The 15,180-nt window shown below is 32.9% G+C and overlaps 1 protein-coding gene and 1 long non-coding RNA gene across 2 annotated transcripts; both read left to right on the top strand.

Moving 5' to 3' along the window:
• Positions 1 to 7,016: 7,016 nt before the first annotated feature.
• Positions 7,017 to 8,755, top strand: LOC132749814 (uncharacterized). Its single transcript, XR_009628469.1, has 3 exons — positions 7,017 to 7,100; positions 8,085 to 8,235; positions 8,577 to 8,755. It is a non-coding gene; the product is annotated as an uncharacterized LOC132749814 (long non-coding RNA).
• Positions 8,756 to 8,773: 18 nt separating this feature from the next.
• On the top strand, positions 8,774 to 13,695 carry LOC132749817 (uncharacterized). The gene is made up of 5 exons (XM_060739719.1): positions 8,774 to 8,779; positions 9,316 to 9,604; positions 9,961 to 10,055; positions 10,518 to 11,464; positions 12,465 to 13,695. Exons 1-4 carry the CDS (start codon positions 8,774 to 8,776, stop codon positions 10,542 to 10,544), a joined length of 417 nt encoding a protein of 138 aa, XP_060595702.1. The 3' UTR covers positions 10,545 to 11,464; positions 12,465 to 13,695.
• Positions 13,696 to 15,180: the final 1,485 nt, after the last annotated feature.

Below are 15,180 nucleotides of genomic sequence, written 5' to 3'. Positions count from 1 at the left end.
TGCTTATTTTGACAAAGATAACCATTTGCCGAAAAACTAACCCCCTAACATTATCAGCAATTTCTGTGTAAAATTACATCCGGGTTGTACTAAAATCATCTTGAACTAATAAAGATTACATCTTACAGATTAAACTCCTATACAGAAGGCATTTACTTATTTGAAACGTTTTAAGAAAAATATTTTTTTTGGTATTTAGAAATCATAAACAGCGGGTGCTTTTTTTCGATATCTTTTTTCTGTTTGTCTCAGCATCATTGATTTTGATTATGTCAATCCTTGTATACACACACTGTTTGAATTGTGACATTCAATTTTAGTTGCAGTAAAACTGGAAATAACATAAAAATATAATTTCAAAATATTAGGCATTAGTATACATGTAATATAACTGTAAGAAATGATCAATTAAAATATAAAAGCTTTCATTTAAAACAAACGTTAATTGAACAACTTTTCATTCAAGTTTCAAGTAGGTCGGAACACTCTACACATATCTCCTGTTACGCAGGTGCTTAAATAGTTTGATTCCTTTCAGCACACATAATGAATATATCATTTTGTTTCTAGTGTGGAATGCTAAAGAACATTGCAAATAGAATTCCATTGAATTGCCCCATCTATTGTAACTAGAAAACGGACGTCACCAGAAGTAGTGTCATATTTTGAGCTCTTAATCATTAATAAACATATTAAAAATACATTAAGTCATGATATATCTTTGCCACTTAACAGCACTTTAGTCACTTTGTCATGTACCATCATTACACTTTTTTTATTATTCAAACTAAGGTATGTCGGTTGCTAAGCAATCACTTAAGAGGCTAGAAATATTTTTTTTGTTATTCAAATAGTTTTGCATTAAATCAGAACAAATAATCGATGGCGCTATGCAAACATGTCACGTACATGGATGAATATTTAAAAAAAAACAAGGAATGAATTTACCTTGACATTAATTGAAAACATTTTGAAAATATGAAAAAAACATTTATCGTACATTTGAATGAGAGTGATTTGAATGCAGATTAGTATTTTCGTATGTACATTTATGTAGTAAGTTTTATCTAAAATAAATATATGTTATACTTATACATCAAAATATACATTCGAGAAATTCAAAACGTCTCATCAATTTTCAAAGATAATATTGTTACAATAAACACATTTGAAATATTATTGTTCAGCTGCAAAAATATTGTGTCAGAAATATTAACACCCGTAAGATAACGATAATAATCAGTAATTTATGGTTTTTCAAATCTTAAATTTCTAAATGAGATATTGCTTGTGTTTAAATTAATTACAGTGTGTCTTAGTCCCTACCACTTCTTTAAAGAGATTTTGTAGATGGAAGAAACACCAAGCGCGTTCAAAACAAAATTAGGTTATTGACTAAAAACAAAGAACGGCGTTCAAATTGGTCATTCGAAGCATGCCGCGCATATATTATATTAAGTTTCAAGTTGTCACATCGATAGTGCTCAATTAGTGCTAAGGTCATATGGCAACTTTTTAGCCTATCTGGAGGAATATATCCTGTGCTTCGTCCATACATTGCCACGAGACACGAGCGTGCACCTGACTCAAATGAAAGAATTAAATGTCCCTTGTGGAATTCGAACTCAAAACGGTGCGTGCAAGTAATTTACGTAGCCCCCTATGTAGACATACGTGGGACGGATTCGTTATGCAACAGAGGTGAAACAAATGCATATATATGTGTTATATAACATAGTATCCAGGAAAGTTAATTAATCATATCTTAACTCTACACAAAGCAGATGAAATAAAGAAAGCATATCAAATTAAGGCGGGATTGTTCTGTTACAATACCTAAAAACACACAAAAACGTTTTGTATCAGATATGTCATTTTCCAGGTGGATTAACCACACCAAGGATGTTTGAACTCTTACCTAAAGTTGTGATAGATATGTTGAAATACCTAGACCACTAGTGGTTCAAAAGGTGTCTATACAAGTTGATCCATCTTCGTTTATGACATGTGACCGACATGCTTCACCTTTAATTTAGATCATTAAATCAGGTGTCCTTATAGAAAAATAATAGATGATAGATAGATGATAATCTGGACAGACGTGTTGACGAACGACCGTTTAAACTTTATCTTGTTAAATGGAAATGGTCTAACATGGTCATAACTAGAATGCAAGTGTCAACTATTGAGCGACTCTTGAAATCCAGCTACTGATGAATTTGTGTAATGGAGTCCATTCAAAATTAATCGGGAATTCATGAAGCTGAAATCGTGAACTCGTGAATTCCGTCTGTTGAAAACGTGAATTCACAAAGTTAAAATTGTGAATTCATGAAGATGATATCGGGAACTCGTGAAGTTGAAATGACCCTACCGGTCTTTCGTATGATAGAGGTTGGTCAGAGTTCACAGATGTATCAGGCTAATCACGCCCTGTTCAAGCAAGTTAAGGATTAACGGAAACCACGGTCACGTTGTTAATACGGGTCTATCAACCCAGGGGTTCCGGGCTGGTAATGTGCTATGGGCCCCATATTTCATCAATATTGTCACAAGCCACGTAATTTATAGATACTCATTTTCCCTCTACGGCAATGTCAATATAATTTATAAAACTATATATCTTTAGAAAAAAAATCGAAAGAAAAAATATTTTTTTTGCCCTTTTATTCAAAATAAACCCTTATACCGAAGTTTTTGTGATGTGCAAGCCCGGGAAATTTTTCAGAAAAATTGGGGTTAAGATTAAAATTAAAATCAAACATTTTTATGACCCTCTTTTTTCATTCAAAAAAGATTTGATTTATAAAGTAAGAAATGGGTTTTAAAAATCTTTAAAAAACCCTTTTGGTTTTCCTTTATTGTGAAAGGGGCGAAATAAAATAAAAAAAAGGAGAAAATGAGGGAAATACATGTAGAAAAGTATAGATAAATAATTTTAATATTTTGTGCACATTTAAAGTAATTCTAGAAAAGAACAGAAAAGAACAGACATTTTTTTTTTTAGACTTGTACTCATGTTCATCGTCAGATACAAAATAGAATAAAAAAATTATCAATGTACGATGGTCAGGCAAACCAAAAAAACAATATGATACTTAATCAGGTTTGGAGGTATAACAAAAGAGAATGTAAAAGTAACTGTTCAATAACTGAATCGGATTTTTTTTTTAACTATTTATTGATCTTCAATTTTTATTATTGTGGGGTTTAAAAAGTTTTAAACGCGGCCATGTAGAGTAGATATATATGAGATCAGTACAAACTAATAACCCTTGTCTTTTACAAGAAATATTAAATTTTTCAATCAATTTATTCAAGAATCGCCGCTGGGCTAGGTCGCTGGTTTTGATAAACTTTTTATCAAATTTAAAAAAATTATAATAACCCTAGGTTACAATTTGGTAGGGTAATTTTTTTCGATTATTTTATTAAATATATGAACAAATTTTTGAACTTTTAATACTGCTAATACTTTAACTTAATGGGATATGTGTGAGTTTAAAAAAGAGAAAATGCTTACATCTCATTAAGGCAAAAATTTAAAATTTTGAAATGTTTGCCGTTCAGTATTTAAAAAGTCAAAGTCAATTTTATACTCATTGGAAAAGTTAACACTCTTTCTGCACTCAGCAAGTAAAGAATACAAATTTTTAATCTTCCCTCCCCACTGTCAGTCATTGATAATTGTTTATGTCATTGATAAGCAAATTTAAAACTCAAGACATTAAATTAAACCCAGTAAATGTAAAACGTCAAATCTTTTTAGGAACCGTAATAAAAACAAGAAGAGTTTGAAGTGGAATAAATGGGACACATACTGTACTACTTAACAGTAATTTTAAACAAATGTGTAATACATATATATGTACGTCTTATTCACTATACATAAACTAATATATTATTAATATACTTGTATACTTTTGTTATTGTTTTTTGTTGTTTTTTATTTATTTAAGATAATTAGTTGAAGAAGTATACTAATACGAACTTTTTATCTAACTATATGGGAAATTTTCACACGTATGACAGTTTAAGATATGTTTTAAAAACATTACGTTACGTATGGATGATTTGTAATAGTTAAGACAATTTTATCATATTCAATATATTACTTCCCTTTTAACATGTATTAATAAGTTTCCACTTTGATTTATTGTCAATCGATACATATTTAATAATTTATTTCAAATGCATCGCACTATTACATGAATACACCTTAATAATGAGAACGTAGTGGAATTCTAATTGCTTGTCACAAATAAAATAAGTCCCCGGGACAGAAGAAATTGATGAAAGGGAATGAAATTAATTGGTGAGTTTTAACATGCATAGAAACAGATCTATACCTACTGTAATTTGTCAATTTATCGTGTGTAATCGATTACCTGGGATTGAACTTGAGTGCAAGAATTGATCTTCCAGTCGTCATGTCAATAGTTTATATCAAGGTTTATATAAATGTATACAAATTTCAAAGTTCATGTCTTTTGTAGACTTTAAACTTTTGGTAATACCATATTGTTCTTGATTCTATCTTACATTTTATTTCATTATATTCAGACACATATATATTCCATTCAATACCGGTTCATTTGATTAAGAATTAAACGAAGCTTTGATAAAGTGTATATATTGTTAGACTGGTTTTTGTACCGTTTACAAATTATATATTAATGATTGATAAAGCCAATATTATATAAATGTCAATATTTTCTGCATTACCATTACGAACACACAAATAGCTTCTGAGGGGTAAATTTAGCCATGTGAAAGCCTACATTAAGGGAGCAAAAATTGGAGTCAATGCTGATTAAAAAAGAATAAATAAATCTAAATACATAATACATAATACAATATCAACAAAACGGTACGAGTTTCTGTACGGTATTGCCAGGATAAGAAATTCTGTACGGTATTGTTACGGTACGAAATTCTGTACAACATTGCTACGATACGAAATTCTGTACAACATTGCTACAGGATTGGTTATATACCGTCACAAATGGCAAAAATTTTCAAGAAATACGATTTGACAAACTCACGATCTGTAACTTGTTTGCGTTTGACAAAACAAATAAGACATAACTATACAAATTACATAATCTCAAAAGAAAAGCATTATTAATCAAAGGGACCCGGCACAGTGTAAAGTGTAAAAACTGTTGGGATAGTGTAAAAAAGTAATTCTAGAAAAAAATATAGTTTATATGTAATATATAATATACACCGGATACCACTTGATGCTTTTGAATATATCATGAAACTTTTATACAGTTTTGACATTGTCACAAAGGTTAAGTGCATATTTATTGCTTATTTTCTAAAAAAAAGTGCTGTTTTTTCTGTTTTCAGATGTAAATGCTGTAAAGGTTTAAACAGCATCGCTGCAGAATGCATCGTGGTGACCTTGACCTTGGTGCACGTGCTATTGTCAGCTGCAGAGTTACTGATACATTTACATATTATACAAGGTGCTTAATGAAACATTCATTGTCCATAAAACAAACAAACAATTCAAAGCGATCTATAAGCGAAATAAGAGGAAACCATCCATGCAAAATAGATTACATATTTGAGCCGCTTCACGACAAAATCAACATAATGGGTTTGCGACCAGCATGGATCCAGACCAGCCTGCGCATCCGCGCAGTCTGATCAGGATCCATGCTGTTCGTTTACAAACCCTATAACAAGTAGAGAAACTGATAGCGAACAGCATGGATCCTGATCTGACTGCGCAGATGCGCTTGCTGGTCTGGATCCATGCTGGTCGCAAACGCACTATGTTGGTTTTGTCGTGACGCGGCTCATTTCATGTTTTTACTAGACACATAATGATGTTGACGATCTCAAATATTTTTATTTCGAAACTTTTTTAGAATTGGACTAACTTGTTAAAGATAGTGTGACAAAAGGTGTCTCTAAATTGAGTTAATTAAAAGGGGCACTTTTTAAACAGTTTTTAAAAAAATTGAAGAAATTTGGTCTTTCCCAAATTTTTTTTAAAAAAATATAAAGCAAAAATTTCAAATACCAGAAAATTTTTCTTAGGGCGTAAATATTTTTAAAATTTTTTGAAAATTAAGACCCCAGATGCAGAGGAAAACTTTTTGGGTTAGGAGTAGGGCAAAAATGCCCCCGAATATATCAACATCGACGCGCTCCCCCCGCATTTCTTTTACGCCCCCGGGGGGCCCTGTGAAATTTAAACTTAGACCCACGATTTGGACGAAAACCGTGGGAAATCCCCCGTATAAAACCTCAAAGTCAATCACCCAATTTTTTGTATAGAGGTTAGACAAATGTGTAAATATCTTAAGAAATAGTTGTCTGATTTAAATAATTCTTACATTACCGTCATGTCCTCGATATATTCACCAAGCCCTCAACATTTACTTGTTCCGACTTATCTGACTGGCGATTTGATATCCTTTCCTTATGATTTTATTGAAATAAGACAAAAATTATGTAACATAAAACTGACAGACAGGGTATTATCAAAACAGAAAAGACTTAACATATTTTCTAAGAAAATACACAAGTTCATAATCAAATGCTATGATATCACATAACTGGTACAACGTCATTGTTGTGTTATTTGAAAAAAGGTATTTGTTTTCTAATTGCACAATACTTCCTAACATCGTTTTCCCAGACTAGTAATTCTTTTAGGAAAAATCTAATCTCTATACTGTTAATGTTTACAAAAAGAACATAGCATTTAACATAAAGAGTTTGTGTATGTGTGGTGCTAATGGGCTGAAATTTTCATATTTCACACGCAATTAAACCTCTTGTAAATACATCAAGGCATTCAAAACTGCAGATATTACACGTCGTTTTCATGATAGTGATATATTCATAGTTCTAAATATCTTTAATATAAACATCACGAACGAATATGGCATAAAATAGTTCAATGCTGAAATAGATATTTATCTCCAGTGTTATTTTTACTAATGAACATATAAGAAAACTTGAATGAAGACTGATGTTTTAACTACATTATACATACATGTTTTATTTTTGTTCTATTTGCAGATAGCATGTAAAATATTATTGCAAAAAGGTATCCTTCTTTCAAAGACTTCTGGCAGGTATGTATTACAATTTTGCTGAAATAAATAAAAATCTGTTGTTTATTTTTTACATTTCTGTCCAGAGTACCTTACTGAGATGCGAGTTCGAGCAAAAATTGTGTTAAAAATTCTCATAGTTATAAGCGGAAAAAACAGCATTTATATAAGATGCATTTGTCTTACAAGGAGATTAAAAATTGTGTATTGTATACAATAATAAGGTGGGTTGGTTCATATTTCATCTTCAGCTGTGTAAAAATTACACCTGTATGACATGGGCCTCAACTGAACCACCGACATGTCAAAGCACAAGCAACAAGATTATTATAAAAACCCGTCTTTTCCAAGTACAACTGAACAAAAGTTTCTAAAACCGATCACGAGTTTTGACGCTTATATATGAAAAAGAATAATACCAAAGATCCGACTTTTATTTTATTTGAAGAGAATGAAACAATTGCAGAAAATTTAAAATTTATAACATTTTTCTATTTAAATAATATTTTTAAGGGTTTTTTTTAAAAAAGAAAAAATTTTATAAAAACCCAACCTTCACACTGTCTGATAGAGGCCCAATTAAACTTTCAACTTCATCGGACAAAAATCCTGCATCGACAACGTGCATGTTTTTATTTTTTTCCTTATAAAAAGGGTTAAAAAAGGTTTTTATGCAATGAAAAATTTTAAATACCCCACCACGCCTGCACGAAAAAAATTTCGTCCCAAAAATGAAAAACCCGGGCCCCCCTGTCCCCCGGGTGAGTCAGGGAAGGAAACCGTAAAAATTTAATTTTTTAAATTACAAAGGTAAAAAATGACAAAAATTCACTTAAAATTTTATGGGAAAATCTATTCCCCGTTTTAAAAAAATAAAAAATTTAAAAAGGGATCGGTTAGAACTTTTGTTAAGTGTATTCATATTAATTCTCTATAACTTTGTATTGCTGTACTTTAAACGTTTGTAATTTCTGATTGAATATGTTTTAATTCCTTTTACTTCAGGTGTTTGATATGTTAGTTGTATTGCTCAGTTTAGCTGCGGAAATTGCCTTTTTTCTTCAACATGAAAAACTCTTATGTTACCACATGGCAACAGAGGGCGCCACATTTGTTATCGTGCTTCGACTTTGGAGGATACCACGTGCATGTGACAGTGAGAACGTTTTCTCAGATATTCTCCATTCATGCTATATAATTGAAATGTCACCGTTTATTTAAAGAACATATGTGTTTTACTTTAAGTTATTTTTTAATAGAAAGAGTCATTGCCAAATCACATCAGCATAATTTTAGTTATTTGATATTGAGTAAAACCTGAATATAACTAATAGATATCAAGACAAATGTTTGATGTTTTTTCTTTTCTTTTTATTGCGAGAAATGTCAAATAGTCTGAATATTTATTATTACTATTATTAATCATGGTACAACACAGAAGACTCACTGTAGAGTTACTATAAGACATTATTAATGTAAAAAATTGATATATTCCAGTACGGAAAAAAGAATACAAGAAACGTCTTGAAGATCAGCATCATTTTTTGAGACTTACAAAAACCGAGACTGAACAGAAATATAAAAAATTGGAAACCACCGTGCAAAACCAGTTAACAGAGATAGAAACTTATAGAAGAATACTTAAGGAAAATAATTTAACCATCAAAAATGAACATGGTAAGGATTTTAGCAACATGACCGTGACATTAAGTTCTTAATACTAGTATCTTGTTGAGGCATGATCTTATAGATACATTCATAATTTTAACAATTTTATATCTTGTCTTTTTAAGTCCGTTTTTTTTACTTGCATGTGTCACCAATACCGCATATGCTAGCACTGTGCTAACCTGCTTCACCGTGTAATCGTGGTTTCAAGAATCGATTACAAATTCAAAGCTTCACAATAGTAGGAAAAGTTAATTAATCATTAACAATGAAAACATTCTATCTAATTAGATTACCAGATTTTCCTACTGTTTAGTAAAATATTTTCCATACAAAATATTAACAGTGAGATAGCGATGGTTAAAATGTAAATTACCTATCAACTTTTGTAGCAACTTGCAAATGGAACTGGGCCCGTTTAACAAAAGGGATTAAGTTTCGGCAGGCAAATCGAAGTCCTTCAAGTAAGCCCAAGATAAAAAAGGGAAGTTATCCTGATCCAAACTAATGGGAGCAAGGCAAGCAGAATAGTATGTTAATGAAAAAAACTGAATATCAATAAAACCAGGCAGTTGATCTAGAAAGAAACGATTCAGATAAAAACAGTAGAGGAAACGACTCTGGAATAGAGGAAAAAGATTCATTCCGAAGTGAGAGAGAAGTGACAACAGACTATAAGGCGCGAAACATGGATGACGAAGTGTTTGATAGTGATGGATCGGAGATTCCAGTTCCGGCCAAAGTACAGGAAGTAGAAGTTCAGATAGAAGAAATCTCGAGACAGAAGCAATTGCCATCAGTGACGTCATATCCGAGAAGTTCTTATGACGAAGATGATGATACAGTTCTTCTAAGACGTAAGTCTCACTAATGCACTGATTGTGAACTAACAAAAGCAGACCATTGCTTTAAATAAATCAACGGAAAATTAAGTTTATTTATCTTCAGGTCAAAGCTTTTGCGATTAAGCATAATATTTTGCGCTTATCAGCAATGATCAATGCTGAATATCACAATGTCATGTACTTTTCTTACAGACAATTTCTTGTAGCTAAACAAAAGTATAAATGCATGTAGATCTATATATGTAAATTTTTTACCAGATCCTATGAACAGAAAGGTCAAAACATTCAGTCATACACACGTGCATATTTATTTATATACAAATACAACAGAATATAGATCTACATATTCACATTTCATATGTTTTCAGGGAAATCTAGTTCTACAGTGGCAGCGGCAGCGTTTATTAACCCAACTTATGATGGTGACGAGCCGGATGTTTCAGGTGGAACATACAGAAGCGCTGTAAGTTGCTATCCCATATTTTACATTTTTAAAATGAATGAAATAGTTTTATATAATGAGAAGATACACCAAATGAAGCAATTTACAGCAATGTTGTCATGTCTTTGAAAAGATTTCTTTATTTGTGTGTGGAATCTAATTACCATTTCTTGCGTGCTAAGTTGATTTTATTACCAGTTTGATTGATTACCTACATGAACAAGTGTTTTTAAGTAATAAAATGCCAATCGAAGCTCAAAATAACTTGAATCACCTAATGTTATGTCAGCGTTAGCAATTTCTCAATCACTGTTATTTTTATTTTATTAAGTATAGAGTATAAACTTTTTATATTTGCCCTTTTTATTGTAGTTTAAACTGATAGTTCCATGTTTATTAGAATAAACTGATAGTTTCTATTTTTTTCAGTTTTAACTTATAACTAGAATATTTCCCATGATTATTAATATTATTGTATTTCAGGATGGCATTCCAATGACGGAACTGTGAGTTTTACTGGAAGCTGCATCAACAAAGTGTTAATAATTACCAAAAAATATGTACAAATAGTTAACAGTTTTATATCATTTAAGTAAATATGTTGCTAATTTGACTAATATGATGACATTTTCTGCTTTTGGTCATGATAACGTTTAGAACTTCAAATCATGATAAAATATTGAGAAAATATTGAGATAATAATGAGATAATAATGAGATAATGTCAATATATAGTAAACTACCAGACTTTGAATATGGTATTGTGTACTGGTGGGAAGTCTAGTCAGCTGTATGGTATGATAAAGTAATAAGTAGGCACTATCTGTGTCTCTATATAGTTATAATAAATATATGACAATATATACGTGATATTGCACGTGTTAATGGATGTTTTTATCGGTCTCTTTAAAGATAAAAACTATTCGTTAAATAGCACGAGGGGTTTATATTCAGTATGAAAAAATGGCACAAGCAAGTCTTCTGGGGGTTTGTTCTTCTTTCAAAATGTGCTAGAAGTGTTAATCATTATGTTTCTAGTTATATACGAATTAGGACAAGAAAGGAAGCAAATCTGTTTACTAAACAACAAGTGCTATGAGCCGCGTAATGACAAAACCAATATAATGCGTTTGCGACCAGCATGGATCCAGACCAGCCTGCGCATCCGCGCATCCTGATCAGGATCCATGCTGTTCGCTTACAAACCCTATTACAAGTAGAGAAACTGAAAGCGAACAGCATGGATCCTGATCAGACTGCGCGGATGCGCAGGCTGGTCTGGATCCATGCTGGTCGCAAACCCACTATGTTGGTTTTGTCGTGACGCGGCTCATATTATACAGTATGAAATGTTTTCGTTTTGACATTCTTTTATAACATAAAACTGTTTCATGTTTATATGTTAGATAACTTGTGTCATTATTGTATTTAGTCTTAAGCTACAGTCTCACTTACATCCCGGCAGAGCCCCGGCAGAGCCCCGGTAGACGTCCGGGGTGATCCGGGAACGACCGGGGTACGACCGGGAACAACCGGGGTACATCCGTAACTCTGCCGGCAACGTCCTGGATGATCCTGGATGATCCGGGAACATCCGGCATTCGACCCCGGATGGAATAAAATATTTAATATCACCGGGGTGGTCCGGGATGATCCGGGAAGGTATAGCTTTGCCGGCTTCATCCTTAGCTCTGCCGGGAACGACCGTGGTTATACCGGGAAAGCACCGTAGCTCTGCCGGCACAAACCGGGGATGATCCGGGGTATGATATAGCCGGTAGAGCTACGGTAGAGCTACGGTAGAGCCCCGGTATATGCCGGCAGAGCCCCGGTAACTACAGGCAGAGCCCCGGAGGATAAAGGTAGAGCTACGGTTGATCCCGGTAGAGCCCCGGTAGAGCCCCGGCAAAGCCCGGATCATTTCAAAAGAATAAGGACAATTTGCGATGATTGAACTTGTTTGTATTAAAAGCCTTCCCATTTCCCTTCTATCCAGTATGGCATAGGGATTTTTCAGAAAATCATCATGAATTACTATTCTGGAGCAATAGATATTATATTAGATAAAAATTATGTATCAAAGTTATCATTTTCGGGCGTTTTCAATCCACCGGGGTTCTACCGGGGCTCTGCCTGGATCGTCCTGGGCTCTGCCGGGGCTCTGCCTGGATCAACCGGGGCTCTGCCTGGGTCAACCGGGGCTCTTCCGGCGTCATCCGGGAACGACCGGGGAAGCACCGGCATGAACCGTAGCTTCACCTGGGCTCTGCCTGGATGATCCGGAGCGCATCCTGGGTGGTTAGTAGGGAACTACCGTAGTGCTGCCGGGGTAAGTGTGACCGCAACAATAAGTTCATCCCGGATCGTCCCGGATCATCCCGGTAACTTACCGGGATGGTCCTGGGCTCTGCCGGGAGTAAGTGAGACCGAGGCTTAAGATAGTGCAATAAAACACTTGATTTATTATAATTCCTAATTTCCCTGCATTATTTATTTTTGCTTCCTGATATTGTTTTAAAATTGTATTATAATTTATGTTTATTAGAAAACTTATGCTTATATTTTTAATTTTTTTAAACATTTTAATCATATAACATTTACACATATTTTTTTCTTATAGGAAAACAAAACAAAACAAACAATTATACCAAAGGAAATCACATTTTTTAATCAAGAACTTTACAAATTATTTTGATTATCTAAATAAGAACAGACTATGTACGTCTAACATATACTATTTCATCCAAAATAATGACCACAATTAGCTAATGGTTTCTTTTAACATCACAAAGTTTCTGCTGGTCAGAAAATTTCAATTTTGAATGTGACATGCGCTATTTCAATAATTCAGTTATTTATTTTATTAGTGATACTGACATATCACATTGTATTCATCCTATATATAGGCATAGTAGTTACGTTTACACTTTATTCACATGTAGTTCCCGTGGGTTCCGACAATGATCGTATAATGTTCTTTATAATGATAACTAAAATTTCCAACTTTTATTTGATTTAGAACTAGTTTCTTGTCATTCAATGTACATTATGAATAAGTCTTACAAATTGTTGTATGTTAATCGGGACAGAAATGTTAATTTTGAATATTTATGTTTCTTTGGGGTAAGAATGTCGGATTGGATTGAGATGGGTACCCAAATGATCACTACACATATACCAAGGAGGGCATTATTAAACTTGTCAGTCAAATTGAAAAAGAAAATCACCAGTCATTTAGGTTCAGGAAAATATTTGATAATTGTATCCAATAATTTCATACAAATATATTTTTACTTTTAAATTGATTTAACAAGATATTTTTAAATTTCCGTATTATCAAAGACAATATCAATATGTCATTTGAATGAGTGATCTAAATTGTAATGTGCGCGTTATGTAGCATAATTGAGTTACCCCCAGCCTTTATTGTCCTTTATGTAAATAAATCTGTTGATTTATTGTGTGTGTTTTTTTCTGCCCATTTATGTATTATAGAGGTGAAATGCATTCCATACAATACATATCTTTTCAAAGAGTGCTGATATATATATGATTCATAAATGCATTAAAGTATGGTGTTGTTTGAAACATATTATTTATGAAATGTTATAAATTATTATGTTTGTTGTTTGTGAATACGGAAATAAAGTCTAACCATTTTTCTTCATTGTTATTTTTTGTGAATCTATGTAGCTGACCAAGACGTCACGAGGCGGTGCTCTCCAACTACTATCAGCGCATAATATACATTGTACATGTAGTAAAACAAGTGCTGTGTATCAACAGAAATCTTGACTAAATGTTTTCAAATTTTATAAAGTGGATCTGTTTTAGTTAATGACATACAGTCATGACATAGAAATATCTGTAAATTTTCAAGTGAATATCTTTTAAAATCTATTTAGAAATAAAGTTGCACCTTATAAGTATATCAAGCTAGATCTCTCTTGTCTGTGAATAATTCCAACATGCCAGTATAAAAGAAATATGTCGGTATATTTCCCTAAGTGCAATTGGTTTATGCTCGAGATCACTGCTAAACTGATTAAACCTCGCTTAATTAAGATAGCAAAATAGCAGCAGAATATTTTGTTCCTGTTTACGTACTGTATTCATGTATTTTAAGAATCAGGGACATTATATGTTACAATTATTTCGAAAATTGGCCATAACATTATGGAATCAACACAATTTTACCATTTTGAATTTAAACAATATCAGTCACGAAAAGTGACGAATGTCCCCGAAAAAGGTTTTTTAAGTACTGCAAGGTATTATGAAAATAAAATAAAATAAACTAATTGCTTAATATTGTTCTTGTACATGAAGTCCTACTCATAGCAAGTTTACCACCTTGACCTTGTAGACATGGACATGAGTCTTGGACGCGAAGTGGTAGACATTTTTGCCAAGTTATTTCAAAATCATCAAATGCCTGAAAAAGTTACAGACCGGACACAAAGCTGTACTTTCGACCTCGACCTTTAGAAATGACTTGAGCCTTGGACGCGACACGACGTCTTGATGTTGTAGAAATTTGCGCAGAATTACTTTAAAATCCTTCAATGCATGACAAAGTTACAGTCCGGACACTTATGAGTGTACCATTAAACTCTAATTGTGAGAATTGCGAGTGTGACCTTGACCTTTGAGGTAGGGACTTGTCTTTAGATGCGACACCTCATCATCATGTGGTAGACATTTGTGCCAAGTTTATTTAGAATCTTTCAATGCATGACAAAGTTACAGTCTGGTATGGCCCTAAGGGTGGCATATTAAAATTGCACAGTCTGTCTGTGCGTCCACAACATTTGTGTCCGGACTGTAACCATTTAGCGTTATACCCAGCCAGTGTCACCTGCCGCTAAAGTAGAAAAATGCCACCGTCCCTTACAGTTAGCCCCAAGCTAAAAATCACTCTCAGGATACAAAATACGCGACTATTTGAATCTGATCAAAGGTTGCACCAGTCTTAACCTTTATATCATTCTTATATCAGATATCACAATCTTGAATCTTGCAATGCTATACACATACACCGTCAGTTTGTCTTATACAAAGTATTATGTAAGCCAAATGAATACGCTGTGATATTTATAATGATAAAATTCACATTTACCTAATCAAATTACACAGACATTTAACTT

This window comes from Ruditapes philippinarum, unplaced genomic scaffold (assembly GCF_026571515.1).
Source record: "Ruditapes philippinarum isolate M1 unplaced genomic scaffold, ASM2657151v2 ctg2085_1_1_1_1, whole genome shotgun sequence".
NCBI lineage: Eukaryota > Metazoa > Mollusca > Bivalvia > Venerida > Veneridae > Ruditapes > Ruditapes philippinarum.
Note: the sequence above shows the minus strand (reverse complement) of the source record. Positions and strands in the feature narration are given on the sequence as shown.